Source organism: Mustela nivalis (genome assembly GCF_964662115.1).
Source record: "Mustela nivalis genome assembly, contig: HAP1_SCAFFOLD_1172, whole genome shotgun sequence".
NCBI classification, from domain to species: domain Eukaryota; kingdom Metazoa; phylum Chordata; class Mammalia; order Carnivora; family Mustelidae; genus Mustela; species Mustela nivalis.
The window spans coordinates 28,860-43,374 of NW_028135492.1; the positions used below are offsets into that span (position 1 = coordinate 28,860).

Genomic DNA, 14,515 nt, shown 5'->3' on the forward strand with positions numbered 1-14,515 from the left:
CTCTGTTTAAGACACTATAAAGAGAATGAAAAGACAAGCCACAGCCTAGGAGAAAATACTTGCAAAAGACACACCTGATAAAGGACTGTTTTCCAAAACCAGATAAAGAACTCTTAAAATCCAACATTAAGAAAACAACCCAATTTAAAAAGTGGGTCAAAAATCCTAAAAGACATGTCACTGCAAGTTACACAGATGGCAAATAAGCAAACAAAAAGATGTCCCACGTCATGTTCCTAGGGAGAGGCAAATTCAAACAAGATACCATCACACAGGTGCCTGGGTGGCTCAGTGGTTAGGCCTCTGCCTTCGGCTCAGGTCATGATATCAGGGTCCTGGGATGGAGCCCCACATCCGGCTCTCTGCTGAGCGGGGAGCCTGCTTCCCCCCCCCCGCCCCCGCACCAGCCCCGCCTGCCTCTCCACCTACTTGTGATAAATCTCTCTGTCAAATAAATAAATAAAATCTTAAAAAAGAAAAAAAAGACGGGGCAGCCACCACATAAGACAATTACAGCAATTTCTTATAAAACCAAAAGGACTCCTACCATGTGACCCAGCAGTCACACTCCTTGATATTTACCCAAAGGAGCTGAAAACTTACATCCACATGCAAAAAAACTGTATACAGATGTTTATAGCAGCTTTGGACAGATGAAGGGGTGGGGTACGAAGGACTTTTAGGCAGTGAAACTACTCTGTAGGACAGTACAATGGTGCCTACATATGTCTGCCCAAACCCAAAAATTGTACAACACCAGGAGCGAATCCTAATGTAAACTACAGATTCTGGGTGACAGTGACACGTCTGTGGCCTGCAGGTTCCTCAGTGGTAACAAGCGAAACCACTGGGAGGGAGAATGTTGATAATGGGGGAGGCTGTGCATGTGGTGGGGAGGCAGGGGGCATAGAGAAATCTCTGTATCTTCCTCTCAATTTTGCTATGAACCTAAAACTCCCCTGGGGTGCCTGGGTGGCTCAGTCTGTTAAGCAGCTGCCTTTGGCTCACGTCATGATTCCAGGGTCCTGGGATCCAGTCCCGAATCGGGCTCCTTGCTCCGTGGGGAGCCTGCTTCTCTCTCTGCCTCCTCTGCCTTTGCCACTCTGCCTGCTTGTGTGTGCTCTCTCTCTCCCCCTCTCTTTCTCTCTCTGACAAATAAATAAATAAAATCTTAAAAAAAAAAAAAAAAAGGAAAAGGACCCAACTGTTAAGCTGTCTATAAGAGACTCACTTTAAATATGAAGATGAGGGGCACCTGGGTGGCTCAGTGGGTTAAAGCCACCGCCTTCGGCTCGGGTTGTGATCCCAGGGTCTTGGGATTGGGCACCGCATCAGGCTCTCTGCTCAGCAAGGAGCCTGCTTTCCTTCCTCTCTCTCTGCCTGCCTCTCTGCCTACTTGTGATCTCTGTCTGTCAAATAAATAAATAAAATCTTTTAAATAAATAAATAAATATGAAGATAAAGATAAGATGACAGTAACTGACCGGGAAAAGATATACCATGCAAATAGGAAGCTTAAGACAGGTGTAGTGACTGTTTACTACCACATAAAAGGGATTTCGAAACAAAACATACTAAGAGATAGAAAAGAACACTTTGTAATGATAAAAAGACCAATTTAACAGGAAAACAGGAAATCATAAATGTATATATGTACCTAATAGAGCTTCAAATAGAGGAAGCAAACATCTATAGGATTAAATTACAAGGAGAAAGAAAATCCTGCAATCACAGGTGGAGGTTTTATACCCATCTGTAAGCAACTGATAACACTAGACAAAAACCAGCAAAGATTCACAAGATCTTAACACCTCCAATCACACTGCCTTGCCTGATAGAATTGAATGATTTACAGAGCACTGTATATAATGGCATCAGGATACGCATTCTTTTTTTTAAGATTTTATTTATTTATTTAACAGAGAGAGAGACAATGAGAGAGGGAACACAAGCAAGGGGAGTGGGAGAGGGAGAACCAGGCTTCTGGCTGAGCAGGGAGCCTGATGCGGGACTCGATCCCAGGACCCTGGGATCATGACCTGAGCCAAAGGCAGACACTTAACCACTGAGCCACCCAGATGCCCCAGAATACACATTCTTTAAGTGCACATGATACATTTACTATGAAATACCATATGGCCTCAAAGTTTTAGTTTTAAAAGACTGCAATTACAGAGTCTTTTCTCTAACCAAGATGGAATGACATTAGAAATCAGTAATGTAATAGCCAGGTAACCCCCACCAATATTTGGAAAATAATACTTCTAACTAATCACTGAATGAAAAGTAGAAATCACAAGTTAAGAAATGTGTTGAACTGAGAGTAATAATGAAAAAAGGACAACAGACAACATGAGAGATGCAGCTAAAGAAAGCTTCAGAGAGAACTTCGAAGGTCTCCACAAGAAAACGTCCCAAGCTGATTACCTAAGCCTGCATGTTAAAAAATAGGAAGTGGTTGGAAACACACTGAAAGAGAAGGAAGGAAATAAGAAAGAGCAGAAATTGGTGAAATTGATAACTTCCAGTCATGCTGATCAAGAAACAGCAGAAACAAATTATCTGGTTTGACAATGAAAAAGGAGACATCACTACAGACCCCTCAGACTTTAAAGTGTAAAAAGGGAAACTCTTTGCCAATACAGTTGAGAACCGGGATAAAACACAGAAGCCTGCAAATTCTAAGATGGCTGATGCATTCAGGGATGAGGACAGGGGCTGTGGACAGGATGCTGCTGTCTGGGTAGCCACAAGCCTAATGGGGAAGGGGTCAGACAGGTGGCATGTGACCACGGGACATCAGGGAACCAGTCAGAGGTTCTCAGCAGGGGAAGTGGTCTGGTCAAGTTTGAGCTTTAAGAGCCCTCCAGCCGCTTATGTACGAAAAATACCCAAGAGGAGTATGCAGAAGGGAAGCCAGCGCCACTGCCCAGAAGAGCCAGGCCCAAATCCCCCAGGGAACAATGGCAGGACATGGTGGGGGTGAAAGGGAGGGAGAACGAAGAGCTGAAAGAGGCAAGGTCAGGGCCTGAAGACTGTGAGGCTGCTCCAGAGATGAGGTCCCATGACGTGGTACAGACCATAGGAATGAGCTTTTTTTTTTTTTTTTTAAAAGGAATGAGCTTTTATCCTATAGCGGGCAGGACATGAAGCCAGGGGCACTGGGGGAGATCCAGGGGGTAGAACAGGCTAGCATCCTAGTGCTCATTCTCCCTGTCACAGCCCCTGCCAGAGGGCCTCACATGGACCCCGGAGGTTCAGAAAAGGGCAGGAAGGCCAGGCCGAGGACTTAACCAGGCTGAGGCCAGGTGAGTGCACACCCTGCACACCCATGTTCCCCAGAACCCCATGAGGGGATACTTGGCCAGGCGAGAATGGGGGTGGGCCTAGAAGGTGGTCCCCTGTTTGTCTCAAGAAGGCTGGGGATGTAAAGAGGAAGGAAGTAGGGCCAGGACAAGGCCTAGCCTCCTGCTGTCTCCATCTGCCCATCAGGGAAATGGGAGGGTAATCACAGCTAACAGTAACAGGGCACGTGACCACCCCCAGTGATGACCTTTTCCAGGCCCCAACCCCAAGCCTCATGCCCATCTCACCAAGTGAATTGCCTCGAATGCCCAGACTTAGCGGGCCTGTACCTCTAGTTCTAAGTATGCTTAGCCGATTCCCATCTCTCTCTCATGGGTCAGCCTAGGTATTCCCTGCCTGGAGCAGCCTCCTTGGGCTTCTACAGCCCCCCACGGTGCAGACCTGAGGCCTCTCTGCTTCCTGGAGCTACCTATCACCAGGCACCTAAAATGGGGGAGTCAGGCTATGACAGGGCAAGTCAGGGGCATGAACAGTGAAGGTCAGTCTGCATAGCTCTGGAACCACCTCCTGAGGCAAGTACCAGTACCACTCTGCTCATATGGGGCTGGCCCACAAGGCAGGGCTCCCCCAACCCCCAGCTCTGCCCCTACCCTTCTCCGAGCCTGTTTCCGGCCTGCAGGATGGGACAGTGGTGTCCCTGTGTGCCACCTGCGGGTACGTACTTACCCATCAGGTTCTGCCGCTCTTCCTTCTTCCGGGCCTTCTGCTTGGCCTCCAGCTGCACCACTGATAGCGATGGCCCCACTGTGGGGCTGGGGAGGGCGCTGGCTGCAAAGCGAGCCAGCAGGCCCAGCCCACTCTCCTCCAGGCCTGGCGACAGGGCCCGCTCTCGGGCCCCCAGCCTATAGCCGCCGGCGGCCTCCTCCTCCTCCTCCTCCAGCTCATCCTCCTCGTCCTCCTCCTCGGAGCTCTCATCTGGTGCAGAAAACAGGGGGCGAGTCAGAGCCTTGGCCTCAGCAGGTACCGCCCCCCACCGCCCCGACTCAGCCGGAGCACCAGCGAGAGGTGCACGGCTCCAGCCTAGCACCTCACTCCTCATCAGCCGGGGGTGGTTCCGATACCAGCCCACAGATCCCCCCACCCCTGCCAATGGCCCAGTGCCCCCATCAAAGCAAGCCCAAGATGCGGGCATCCTGGACAGCCCAGAGGTGGGCAGCAGCTTTGGGAATCAGAGGGTTTCTGTAAGGGGGAACACGAACATGCACCTGTGCCGTGGGGAGGGGGACAGACACACGGACAAGGACTGGAGACAGCTCTCTCCACCATCTCACGCACACACGCACACACACGCCCCGACGTACAACATGAAGGCTGAGAAAGGAGGCAGGAGAAGAGAAAAGAGGAGGCCAGGGAGGGGCGGAGAGGGGGTGGGGTGAGGGTGCCAGGGACTCAGGGGCCTGGTGGGGGTGGCGGGGCATGGGTTCTGAGGCTAGTGACAGGAGAAGGTAGAGTTCTATCTCTTCTTGAGCAGGCTCTGGGGTCCAAAGTTGACTCCCAGCGATTCCCCTGAGCTGGGGAGCCTGGGGTAAATCCTGGCCCTTTGGGAGCACTTTTGCTCATCTGTGGCATGGGCCGGCCCTCCCAAGCCACGCACCCAGCTAAGGAGAAAGCACTTTGCAGGCTGAACAAGGACCAAACAGAAACAGGACCAGCCTGTTGTACAAAAAGAAACTGCTGTCCCCAGGGCCAAGGGAGCCACAAGCTGGCTATGCCTCCTGATCTACGAGGAGCCAGGGAGGGAGGGCACGCAGGTCAGCTCTCCTCACTCTGCGCCAGGGGACTGAGGCTTGGCGTGGCCGAGCACTCGGGCAGAACTCAAACCCAGGGCTCCTTGGGTGTCTTGTCACCCAGTGTCTCCTAGAAGGGGGTGTTCCCTGCACGTGAACCAAGCTCTCCACCAAGAACAGAGACTGCAGGGAGATTACAACCTTGCTCCTGACCTTCCCAGGGAGACAGCCTTACACCGCCAGAGTGGGCAGGCGAGGGCACTGGGGGCTAACTGCCCAGGGACACCCGCTACCTCTGCCTGGAGTGCTGGGCACGTGATGGTGGCTCTGGGGGCCACTAGCCCAGGGCAGGGCCAGGCAAGGCCAGAGGCGACTCTCTGCAGCAGATAAGGTGGCCCATACCCCCCCCCACCCCCCACTCTATCTTGGGCAGGGAATGCCTGGGCTAAGGGAATGGAGAGGGGCAGACACAGCCAGCCAACTCCATGTTCTCCTGCCACACCCCGAGCCACCTCTGCTTGCTTGGGTGCAACCAGCAGCCCCAAGTGGTGGCCCCGGGTGCACCAAGGGCGGCAGGGGGTCTGCCTACCCAACTTTCCAAGGGAGCCTGGGTCTCTGGGGTGAGGGAGGTGGATGTGAGCTGCAGGAATCCCTGAAGGGTGTTGAGAAAGGAAGGAGGCAGAGACAGAGGGTTGTTAAGAGGAAGAGGAGGATGGGGAGGAGAGGGAAGAGGGAGAGGAAGTGGGGGAGGCCCGGCTCCCAGAGCAATGGATGAAGCAGGATGGAGGCCAGCGGGGCAGGCAGGCGGCAAGCAGGCAGTGCACACTTGCGATCCATCCACATTGCGGACATCACATGGTTGTCTCCGCCCCAGTGGGCCACAGCGGCAAAGCAGGCTAAGTGTAGGCAGACTTTCGGCAGCGCCTGGGTCCCCCACATCAGGCCTCCCTGGGGTCGGCCAATTTGAGCAGGGTGGCGGGCGGGGGGGGTGGGCGGTGGCTGGCTGGGGTGGGGGCACAGAATCAGACGTGTGGCCAGTTTTCCCTTCTAGAGAACGCCTTCCCTGGCGGCTCAGGTGTGGAGACTCCAGAACTCTCCCCCATCCAGAAAGATTCCCCACCAGCAACGTACAGTGGGGGAGGGCTGGCTCTGGGTTTCTGGATGCCTGGAATGTCTATATTGGATACCAGTCAGCCAGCAGCAGCCCAATCCCCGCACCTCGACGTGGAAAAAGTACTTGGAAGGAAAAACCCAAAACCAGGGTTCGCTTCCCACAAAGCAAGATTGGTGGTCTCTGGAGACCCTCCCCACCTCCGGCTGCTATGAGCCTGAGAAGCCCCCACTGGCTGCTTCCCATGGTGGCTGGTCTGCTCAGGCTGGGGTATGCGGGGCAGGGGGAGCAGTGGCGGGGGTGAGGGGGTATCTCCGGACCAAGGAAGCCTTTCTGGAGCTGTCCACACCTGAGGCGAGAGAGCCTACCAAGGGCAGAGGTAGGAAAAGTCCCAACAAAGCAGCCCAAGGTAATACAGAAAAACTTTTTCTTACAAAAACCAAAACCAAAAAAACTCTTGGCTCGGTATGTGGGGTCGTCTGGTGTAGCTTGGTTCGGTTTGGTTTTCTAAAACCCGATCGATAAATGCCAAAGCAATCCGCTGCTGCCATAGCCGATGGGGGCAAACCCCGAGGAGGGGAGGTGCAGGGGGACACAAAGAAAAGGGTTTTGCCTACCTACGGAGCAACGAGCCAGGCTCGGACCCAAGCTCAGTGACCCGCTGCGCCGTCTGCCCTACTCCCAGCCTTCGCTTTGCGTCCAGAGTGCAGCGTGAGAGCAAATGCAAGAGACCAAAACAGACATTCAAAGCATCATGGGCAGGGATCAAGGGGGAGGGTATGGTCAAGCTGCTGGGGGGGAGAGAGCAGACACTAGAAAGCCAAGCAGTCAGGTGTTTTAGTACCGGATGTCAGGAAGACCCTATTACCCAAATATCCCTGTCAAGACCTGACCAGCGTTGTGTGTGTGTGTGTGTGTGTGTGCGCGCGTGTGTGTGTGTGTCTGTGTCTGTGTACGCGTGCGGCAGGGCCCCTCGCCTCCCCTATCTGGGCTCTCTCCGCTGCCACGTCTGGCCTGCTCTGAGGGGCCTCTGGCTCCCTCTGCCCACTCTGTGCCAAGACATCTGAAGGGGCTGCCTGCTTCTCTATGGGGTCGGGGCTGGGGCAGGAGAGCTTCAACTCACAGAAGCTGGAACTCTGGCTTTAAAGGGGAGGAGCCAAGAGGGGAGAGGAGCAGGTCAGGGAGGGAGGAAAGAGAACTGTGAACCAGCCAGACTGGTCCAGAGGCCAGGACTCGGGGGCAAAGGAGGCTGACTGGTGAGTTAGTGAATTCCCCACTTCCTTGGCCCAAACTCCATTCTCTCGCAGCAGCCCAAGAGAACATGGGTCCCAAGGGCATCTGGCTCCCTGCTGTGCCATTTCCTGGTCACCCAAATGGATCTGGACAAGTCAGGATGGGGGTGCGGGCAGGGAGAAAGCAGACCAGGAACGGGAGCACAGCTGGAGTCAGGGTAGCCTCTGGTCCCAGGGCCTGAGCCAGTTCCCGTCCAGGTGGGCCCCTGCATGCCCGGGCCCCACCCCAGGGGGGCACGAGGTCTAGACTCTGGGAATCCCTGAAGGGGCTCCACCCAGAAGCAAATCCCTAAACCAGGGTGAGGAAACACTTAAGAATCCCCTGGCTCTCCCACTTGTCCCTGGGACGACAAAACCAGGATGTCCACCGGGATCACAGAACCACACCCTCTCCTCACAGGTGAGGCAGATGGGCTGGGGGGTGCTGCCAGCTGACCAGGCCTGTGGGCTCAGTGGCCAGTGCTCTCTCCGAAGCCCCGGGCCCCCCGCCGCTCAACGTGGCAATGAAGCCCACGCTTTCCAATCTCACAACAAAACTCGGGGCGGCAAATGGTCTTGACCCTGCACTGCCTACACGCCCTTTAAAACAGAAATACGTGTTAGAAAACAAGTGTTTATATTTTTAAACCGCTGTTACACAGGAATAGAGCTTTAAGAAAATAAAAAAACAAACAGGCAGCTAAAAAACAAAACAAAACAAAAACAAAAGATGAAGCTGGAGGTGAGCACAGCTGACTTTAAGCCTGAGAAATGAACGCATGCCAACAGCTACCAGGGATATTTGAGTAACAGAGAAGAGTGGCAGACGGCCTCTTCCAGCTCTAGCCCTTGGGGGAGGTAGGGGTGCGGGAGGCAGGGGGAGGGGAAGGAGGAACGAATGAGGGGAGCGGCAACCTAATGGTCTAGTAAGGACACAGCAAGAGAGACAAGGCACACGGGTTTAGTTAAAAATGAACTCGGTATGTTTAATAAAGCTTGGTATTACCAAAATCGCGGTACAAACATCAAGTCACACGCCCACACGACAGAATTCCATTTACAAAATGTCCCCCCGGGAGGCCTCCGAGAGAACCCGACCCAGGCCTGCGGTCTAGGGGGGCAGAGGAGGCGAGGAGGGGGGCAGAGGGGGAGCGCGGAGGAGGGGGAGACTAAAAACAGTCCGTATAAAGGCTCAAAAAGAGCCAGGCCGTGGCGTTATCACAACGATACAGGTACAAATAACAACAAAAATAGAAGGACTCAGGCGGATACAGCAGGCTACGCTGCCAAGAACCAAGATGGCCGCCCTTCCCGAGGCGTCCCAGGTGGGCCACCTCTGCCCGCCATCTCCTGCCATCTCCTGCTCGCTCGCTCTCTCGCGCTCTCTCTCACTCACTCTCTCTCTCGCTAGAAAACACGGAAGGTACTTTGTGTTTGGAGCTAGTAACCTTGGTCAAACGAGTCCTCCGAGGAATCGCTGAAGGAGGAACGGGCCTCGACCTCTTGAAGCAGCAAACAAAAGGGCTGCTTCCTGCCGGTGGCCGGCTTGGGTTTCAGAGTCCGGGCGGCCGCCAGGCCCCTCTTGGTCAGCTTGGGGCCTCCGGGGGGCTTGTTCTTTGCCACCATGCCACACAGGATGGAAGACGTCAGTTTGGAGCTGGACGGGCCTTGGGCAGACCACTCGTCCTTCAGGAATTCTTCGTCTTCCTCTGAGTCCGTATCTGCAGTCAAAGTAGTTTTTAATAAAGTAAGTCATGGAGCGCTGGGAGGAGACGGAGGGGCTGGCGTCCCTCGTCACTCTCAGTGGCTCTGAGAACGCCCTGGCGCGCCGGGGCAGAAAGCTCCGAGTGCCTACCGGCCGTGCAACAGGCCATGTCCCACCGCCTAGACCTCTTCTCCCTGGCCTGGAACTCGACTCTCGCCTGGGAGGCCCCCGGGCCACAGGCCTCATAGAGCTCGTCCTTTCCAGACCCACCACGCAGCCACCTCTGCCAACAGCCTTTCCGGGCCCCAGGGCAGGCAAGAGCCCTACTTTCAGGAAGGCCTGAGCCAGGGCCATGGAGGTCACTAAACCCAGCCCACGGCTCCTTTTGAGGAGAGACAAGACACAAGAAAAGAAGGGCTCGGGTAAAGCTCTTCTACTCCAGAAGAGCAGTTTGCGGTGGCGTGCTGGGCGGCGCAGGCAGACTGGGGAGCAGTTACACACATACACACACACACACACACACACACACGCATCCCAACTCCCCGCCCAGCAGCATCGTAATGGCCACCGAACGCAGTCACACCAAGGAAACTGGCAAGTGATGTTCCAACTCAAGAATTCCTATCAAAGGGCGTCATTACCAGCACACTGCTGCTGGCTTCCCCCAAGTCTCCTGCCTTCCTGCACAGCGCGGGAAGGCCAGGGTTCCCAAGCTTTCCGGGGAGAGGATCACCCAGCTTTAGGGAAAGGGGACCATCAAGCGGGCACAGCTCTGGCCCCTTCCAACCTCAACCCAAACGTTCTCATGCCATTTTGATCCGTTTTATAAATGGGGCTGGGCTGTCCAGCAAGATCTCATTGGAAAAAACAGCTCCACAGCCAAAGACTGTAATCCCGTGATCTGATAAAATCCACGCTGAACACGAGGAACAGTAACGGACCAGAGCTAAGCTCTGGCAGCACCTACCATCTCCATGCCCACAAGAAACTACATGGGCACGGGCACGTGTCGGGTGCGGGAGTGAGGCAGAGGCAGAGGCAGTTTCCGTCCTCTGGCTGCCTCCGCCTATACCTACCTATGCTTTCCACTCCAACTAAGACCCCAACTCCAGGATGGCCTCAGAACTCTAGGCAGGGGTAACACAGACAAACCCCATCACGCCTGTCCATCCTTCCCAAGCCCACATCCCCGGCTGGCAACACTGAGGGTGATGATGACCGAGCTGGCTTCCCACCAGGCATGCATGTCTCCCAACCCCAACAACCCAAAGTTGAAAAACAAAGCTGTTTTCTCTCTTCCTGTATCCTGCCACCCATCTCTGTGCTAGAAAACACTCTTGGCTTCTTTGTGACTGCGTCCTCTCATCTACCTACAGAAAAGCCTACGTGAAAAATACAAACGAGGGATGCCTGAGTGGCTTAGCTGGTTAAGCGGCCGGCTCTTGATCTCAGCTCAGGTCTGGAACTCAGGGTCATGAGATCGAGCCCCACCTTGGGCTCTGCACTGGGCATGCAGCTTACTTAAACAAACGAGGAACTCTCCTCAGAGCCAGCTACCTACTATAGCCAGCATCTAGTTGGACACAGATCTGATCGCTCTGCTGCAACTTTAACTCCCTTCTCTCACCTGGACAGTGGAATTTTCGACACCGGTGTAATAGACAAGCAATCCGAATATGGCTTTGTGCGTGCAAACATTTGCACACAGGGGACTCACTGGCTCAGAACACGCCAAAGACCTCGGAAACTGAGCTCATTTCTGGCCTCCAGATGCACAAGGACAGGATGCTTCTTGCAGTCAAGACAGCAACTCCCCATTCCCTCCAACATTCTAAAACCCAGAGATGAAAATATCAGAGAGTCCTTCTTTCCTCCTCCTCTGGGACTATGAGTTCTGAGATGAGCTCATGGTAGCCATGGACCTAGTCGTATCATACCCATCCAAAGCTGAGGGCCACAAAAGCTATGGCAATCAAGCATGTCCTCAACACATAAGGCACAAAGGAGCTGTTTACCTCACATATTTGTCTCTACGTCAGCCCTAGAGACCCATTAGTCCTGAGTAACCAAACATACAAATGTTAAAAGAAAAAAACAAAAACAAAAACAAAAGACACCAACAACAGCAGCAGCTTAAACTTATGCCACAGCCAGCTTTTACCAACGTGAACTCACTAGAGCTCACAACAGTCCTGTGAGGGCAACAAGAATTTAACTCCAAGTCCATAAACACTTTATTTCCTTTCCTCAAGAAAACAAACTTTAATAGCATTACAGGTGTCTACCTTCCTGCACTTCACATCCAACCACTCTTCCTATAAACCAAGAAGAGCCGATCAAAAGCCCAGATACCCACATCCAGGCAGTCCAAACAAAAAAGCCCTCCACCTGAGTCAGGGCATGGGGACTCCCGCAACAGACCCTGCTGAGGACTGGTGGGAGCTGCATGCGAAGCCCCTCCAGGCCTTTCTACAGCAGCCACTGGCTTTGTATGCCTGGGTTCTGGGCATTTGGGGCTCCACTCACACACACACCAAGGAGCACCTACTACCCACCACCACAGGCCCATGGAAGACCAGCCATCTGCACACACAGCATCTGCCACATAGCGTCCCAGAGCCAGCAGAGACTGCACACAGACCCGGGAGCACCTATTATGGGTCACTGAAGGCTGTGAAGGGCCAGCCATCTGCCTGTGCACACGCCCGCGCACACACACACACACCCTACACACCTACTACACACCACTGAAGGCCGTGAAGAGCCAGCCTTCTGCTCAGGCACACATGCACACACGCACACTCACACCCAGGCGCACCTACTATGCGCCACTGAAGGGCCAGCCATCTACCAGCGCGCACGCACACGCGCGGACTCAGAGCACCTACTACGCGCCACTGAAGGCTGTGAAGGGCCAGCCATCTGCCCGCGCGCACGGACACCCAGGCGCACCTACTATGCACCACCCAAGGCCGTGAAAGGCCAACCATTGCGCAGGCGCGCACGCACACCCAGGAGCACCTACTACACGCCACAGGAGGAGGCCCCAGGCCCAAGTCTGGGGACCCCGGCTCAGGAAAGCCGCGTTCCCGAGGGCCCAGGGAAGGAGCTCCCATGCAGCAGGCTCCAGCCAGTGAGAGGACGAGCAGCCCCCTCAGTCCAGCAACATTTGCGCTTCCCGGTTCTACGCTCCCCACCCGGGCGGTCCACCCCCAGGGCACAACGTAGGGCAGCCACCTGGAGTGCTTTGGGAAACACAGACGCAAACACAGCCCGCACAGCCCTCACAGTGCGCTGCCCAGCACCGCCCGGCACGGCGTGCGCTCTGCGAACAGACGCTGGGGTGTTCCTCCGAACGCCCCGCCAGGGGACTGAGAGCCGCCTGTGGGCGGAGGGCGCAGGCTCCACTCTACCGTCGGTCGTCACAAACAGCCGCTCGAGGCTGAGCAGCCGCTGACTCCCTCGCGCAAAGGCCTCCGCACCGCCTCTTCTCTGGCAAAGGCGCGAAGGACCGCCACAAGCCCGCGGACTTCCCCTCCCACCCACCAATCACAGGCACTTCCGCTTTCCATACCCTCCGCCCCCCCCACACCCCACCACACTTCCGGCCTAAAGCCCGGGCAGAAGCAGGAGACACCTTCGAGCGCCCATGAGAGAGAGGAAGCGGCCCGGGGCGGGGCGGCGTCTGCTACTTACTGTAGGAGTAGCTGCTCACTTCCGAGGCGAACGGGGAGTGGGCCGACTTGGGCTGGCCTCTGGCCTTGAAGCCCACCTCCATCTTCCTGGCTTTGGCGGCCCTTTTGTGTTTACCTTCTCTGGAGGCTTTGAGGGACAGACTGAGGCCTTTGGCCAGCGCCTTCCTGTCCTTGCCCAGCAGGCTGTCGTAGGGCGTCAAGTACCTGCCGCAGCCCCCGCTTGCTTTGGACTTGCCCCCAGAGCTGTCCGAGAACTTGAAGGGCGACTTGAGCTTGTCCTGCTTTGTGAGCGACAGGGCCTTGTCCAGCTTGCTGGCCAGCTGCTCCTGGTCACTGGCCATCTTTTTCTTTTTAATCTTCAGCTGTAGAGGGAAGTCACGGGTTAAGACGTTTGGCGAAAGGACGAGAGTGGGCTTCAGCGCACGGGCTCTGATGAAGCGGGGCTCCGGGCCCTTCTCCCTTGCCTCCATGGCCTCCAGCAAGTTGCTCAACCCCTCTGAGCCTCTGTTCTCCCCGATCCGGAAAATGGGGAGAATTACAGGCAGGCCTCTTGGGGTTGTCGTGAAAGTGACCTGAGATGAGGCCCGTGAAGCTCTTATCACAGTGCTGTTACCCTGGGTGCAGCGATCGCTAATGCTGGCACTGCCACTGGCTCTCCCCGACGCTCTCATGCCTCCTAGGGAAGCCCTTCAAGCAAGCGGCCCTGCTGATACTCCAGGAGGCGGGGGAGGGGGAGGAGGAGGCATGCAACCAAGACAGAAACCTCAAATCCTAGCACGGTTCATCCATTTAACTTGACCACCTGAAGCAGCCCAGGAAGACTACAGCACATCCTAAACTGGCCCATCCAAGTGAATAGGCGGGAGCTGACAAGAGAATGCCTCGGGTGTGCCTCGGATGCCCGAAGCAGTCAACAGCAGATTCGAGTTCTCAGATTAAATTCCTGGTTGCCATGTCTGCTGTAGTTGTTTGCTATCAAAAGGAAATGTGCAGTTACAAAGCCATTAACGCCCCTCGTTTGAACACTTTAGCTGTATTTTCTTGAATCGGTTAACGTATCATACGGGTGAGAAAGGAGGGATAGGGTCATTTGAACAGCCAAGAAGCATCCCTCACGATTTGCAAATAAAGGATCCTGACATACAGACTGGTTCTGTTAACTCCTCCTGGATCCAGTCTCCCTTATGTATTTCCCTCTGATGGCCAAATCAACGAAAAGAGTTCCCTTCTGCGGAGCTTTATGAGGAGGGATGACAAGGTACATTAGTATTTAGAGACACGGGCCTTAAGTGGACGATTTCAATGCTCTGCAGAAATAAGAAAAATCAAGGAGTTGGCTCTCACCCCATTACCCCTGGAGAGTTCACGAGGAAATTACAATGGCATCAAGCCCTTGTTTCTCAAAACTACGGAACAGTGAAGCTGCTCATTAGACAGTTACACTGTTAAACAACAGTAATTGCATTATTTGGTTAAGAACTTGCAGCCTCTCTCCGTGGCTTCAGCAAAGGGTCATGGAGCACACACAGGGGGTGTGGCTTTCAGTCCCAGCTCTACATGAAGCTGTGCTACTTCTAAGTTTCTGACTTCCTCTGGGCCTTGATCCATGCCCCACCCCACCCCCCAGCCCAATAAAACTG

At 54.6% G+C, this 14,515-nt stretch overlaps 1 protein-coding gene across 11 annotated transcripts in view; it reads right to left on the bottom strand.

Moving 5' to 3' along the window:
• The window catches only part of LOC309857750 (trinucleotide repeat-containing gene 18 protein-like), an 83,271-nt gene that overhangs the window by 21,291 nt on the left and 47,465 nt on the right, over nt 1-14,515 (bottom strand). For 10 of the 11 annotated variants that reach the window (XM_082750507.1, XM_082750506.1, XM_082750508.1 and 7 more), the window contains 3 exons: nt 12,877-13,237; nt 8,924-9,196; nt 4,033-4,281 (listed from right to left, as the gene is read on the bottom strand). In XM_082750507.1, coding sequence (XP_082606633.1) covers nt 4,033-4,281; nt 8,924-9,196; nt 12,877-13,237 — 883 coding nt within the window. Of the gene's footprint in view, nt 1-4,032; nt 4,282-8,435; nt 9,197-12,876; nt 13,238-14,515 lie in introns of those variants that run through there. The other variant, XM_082750499.1, reaches the window with a different exon arrangement.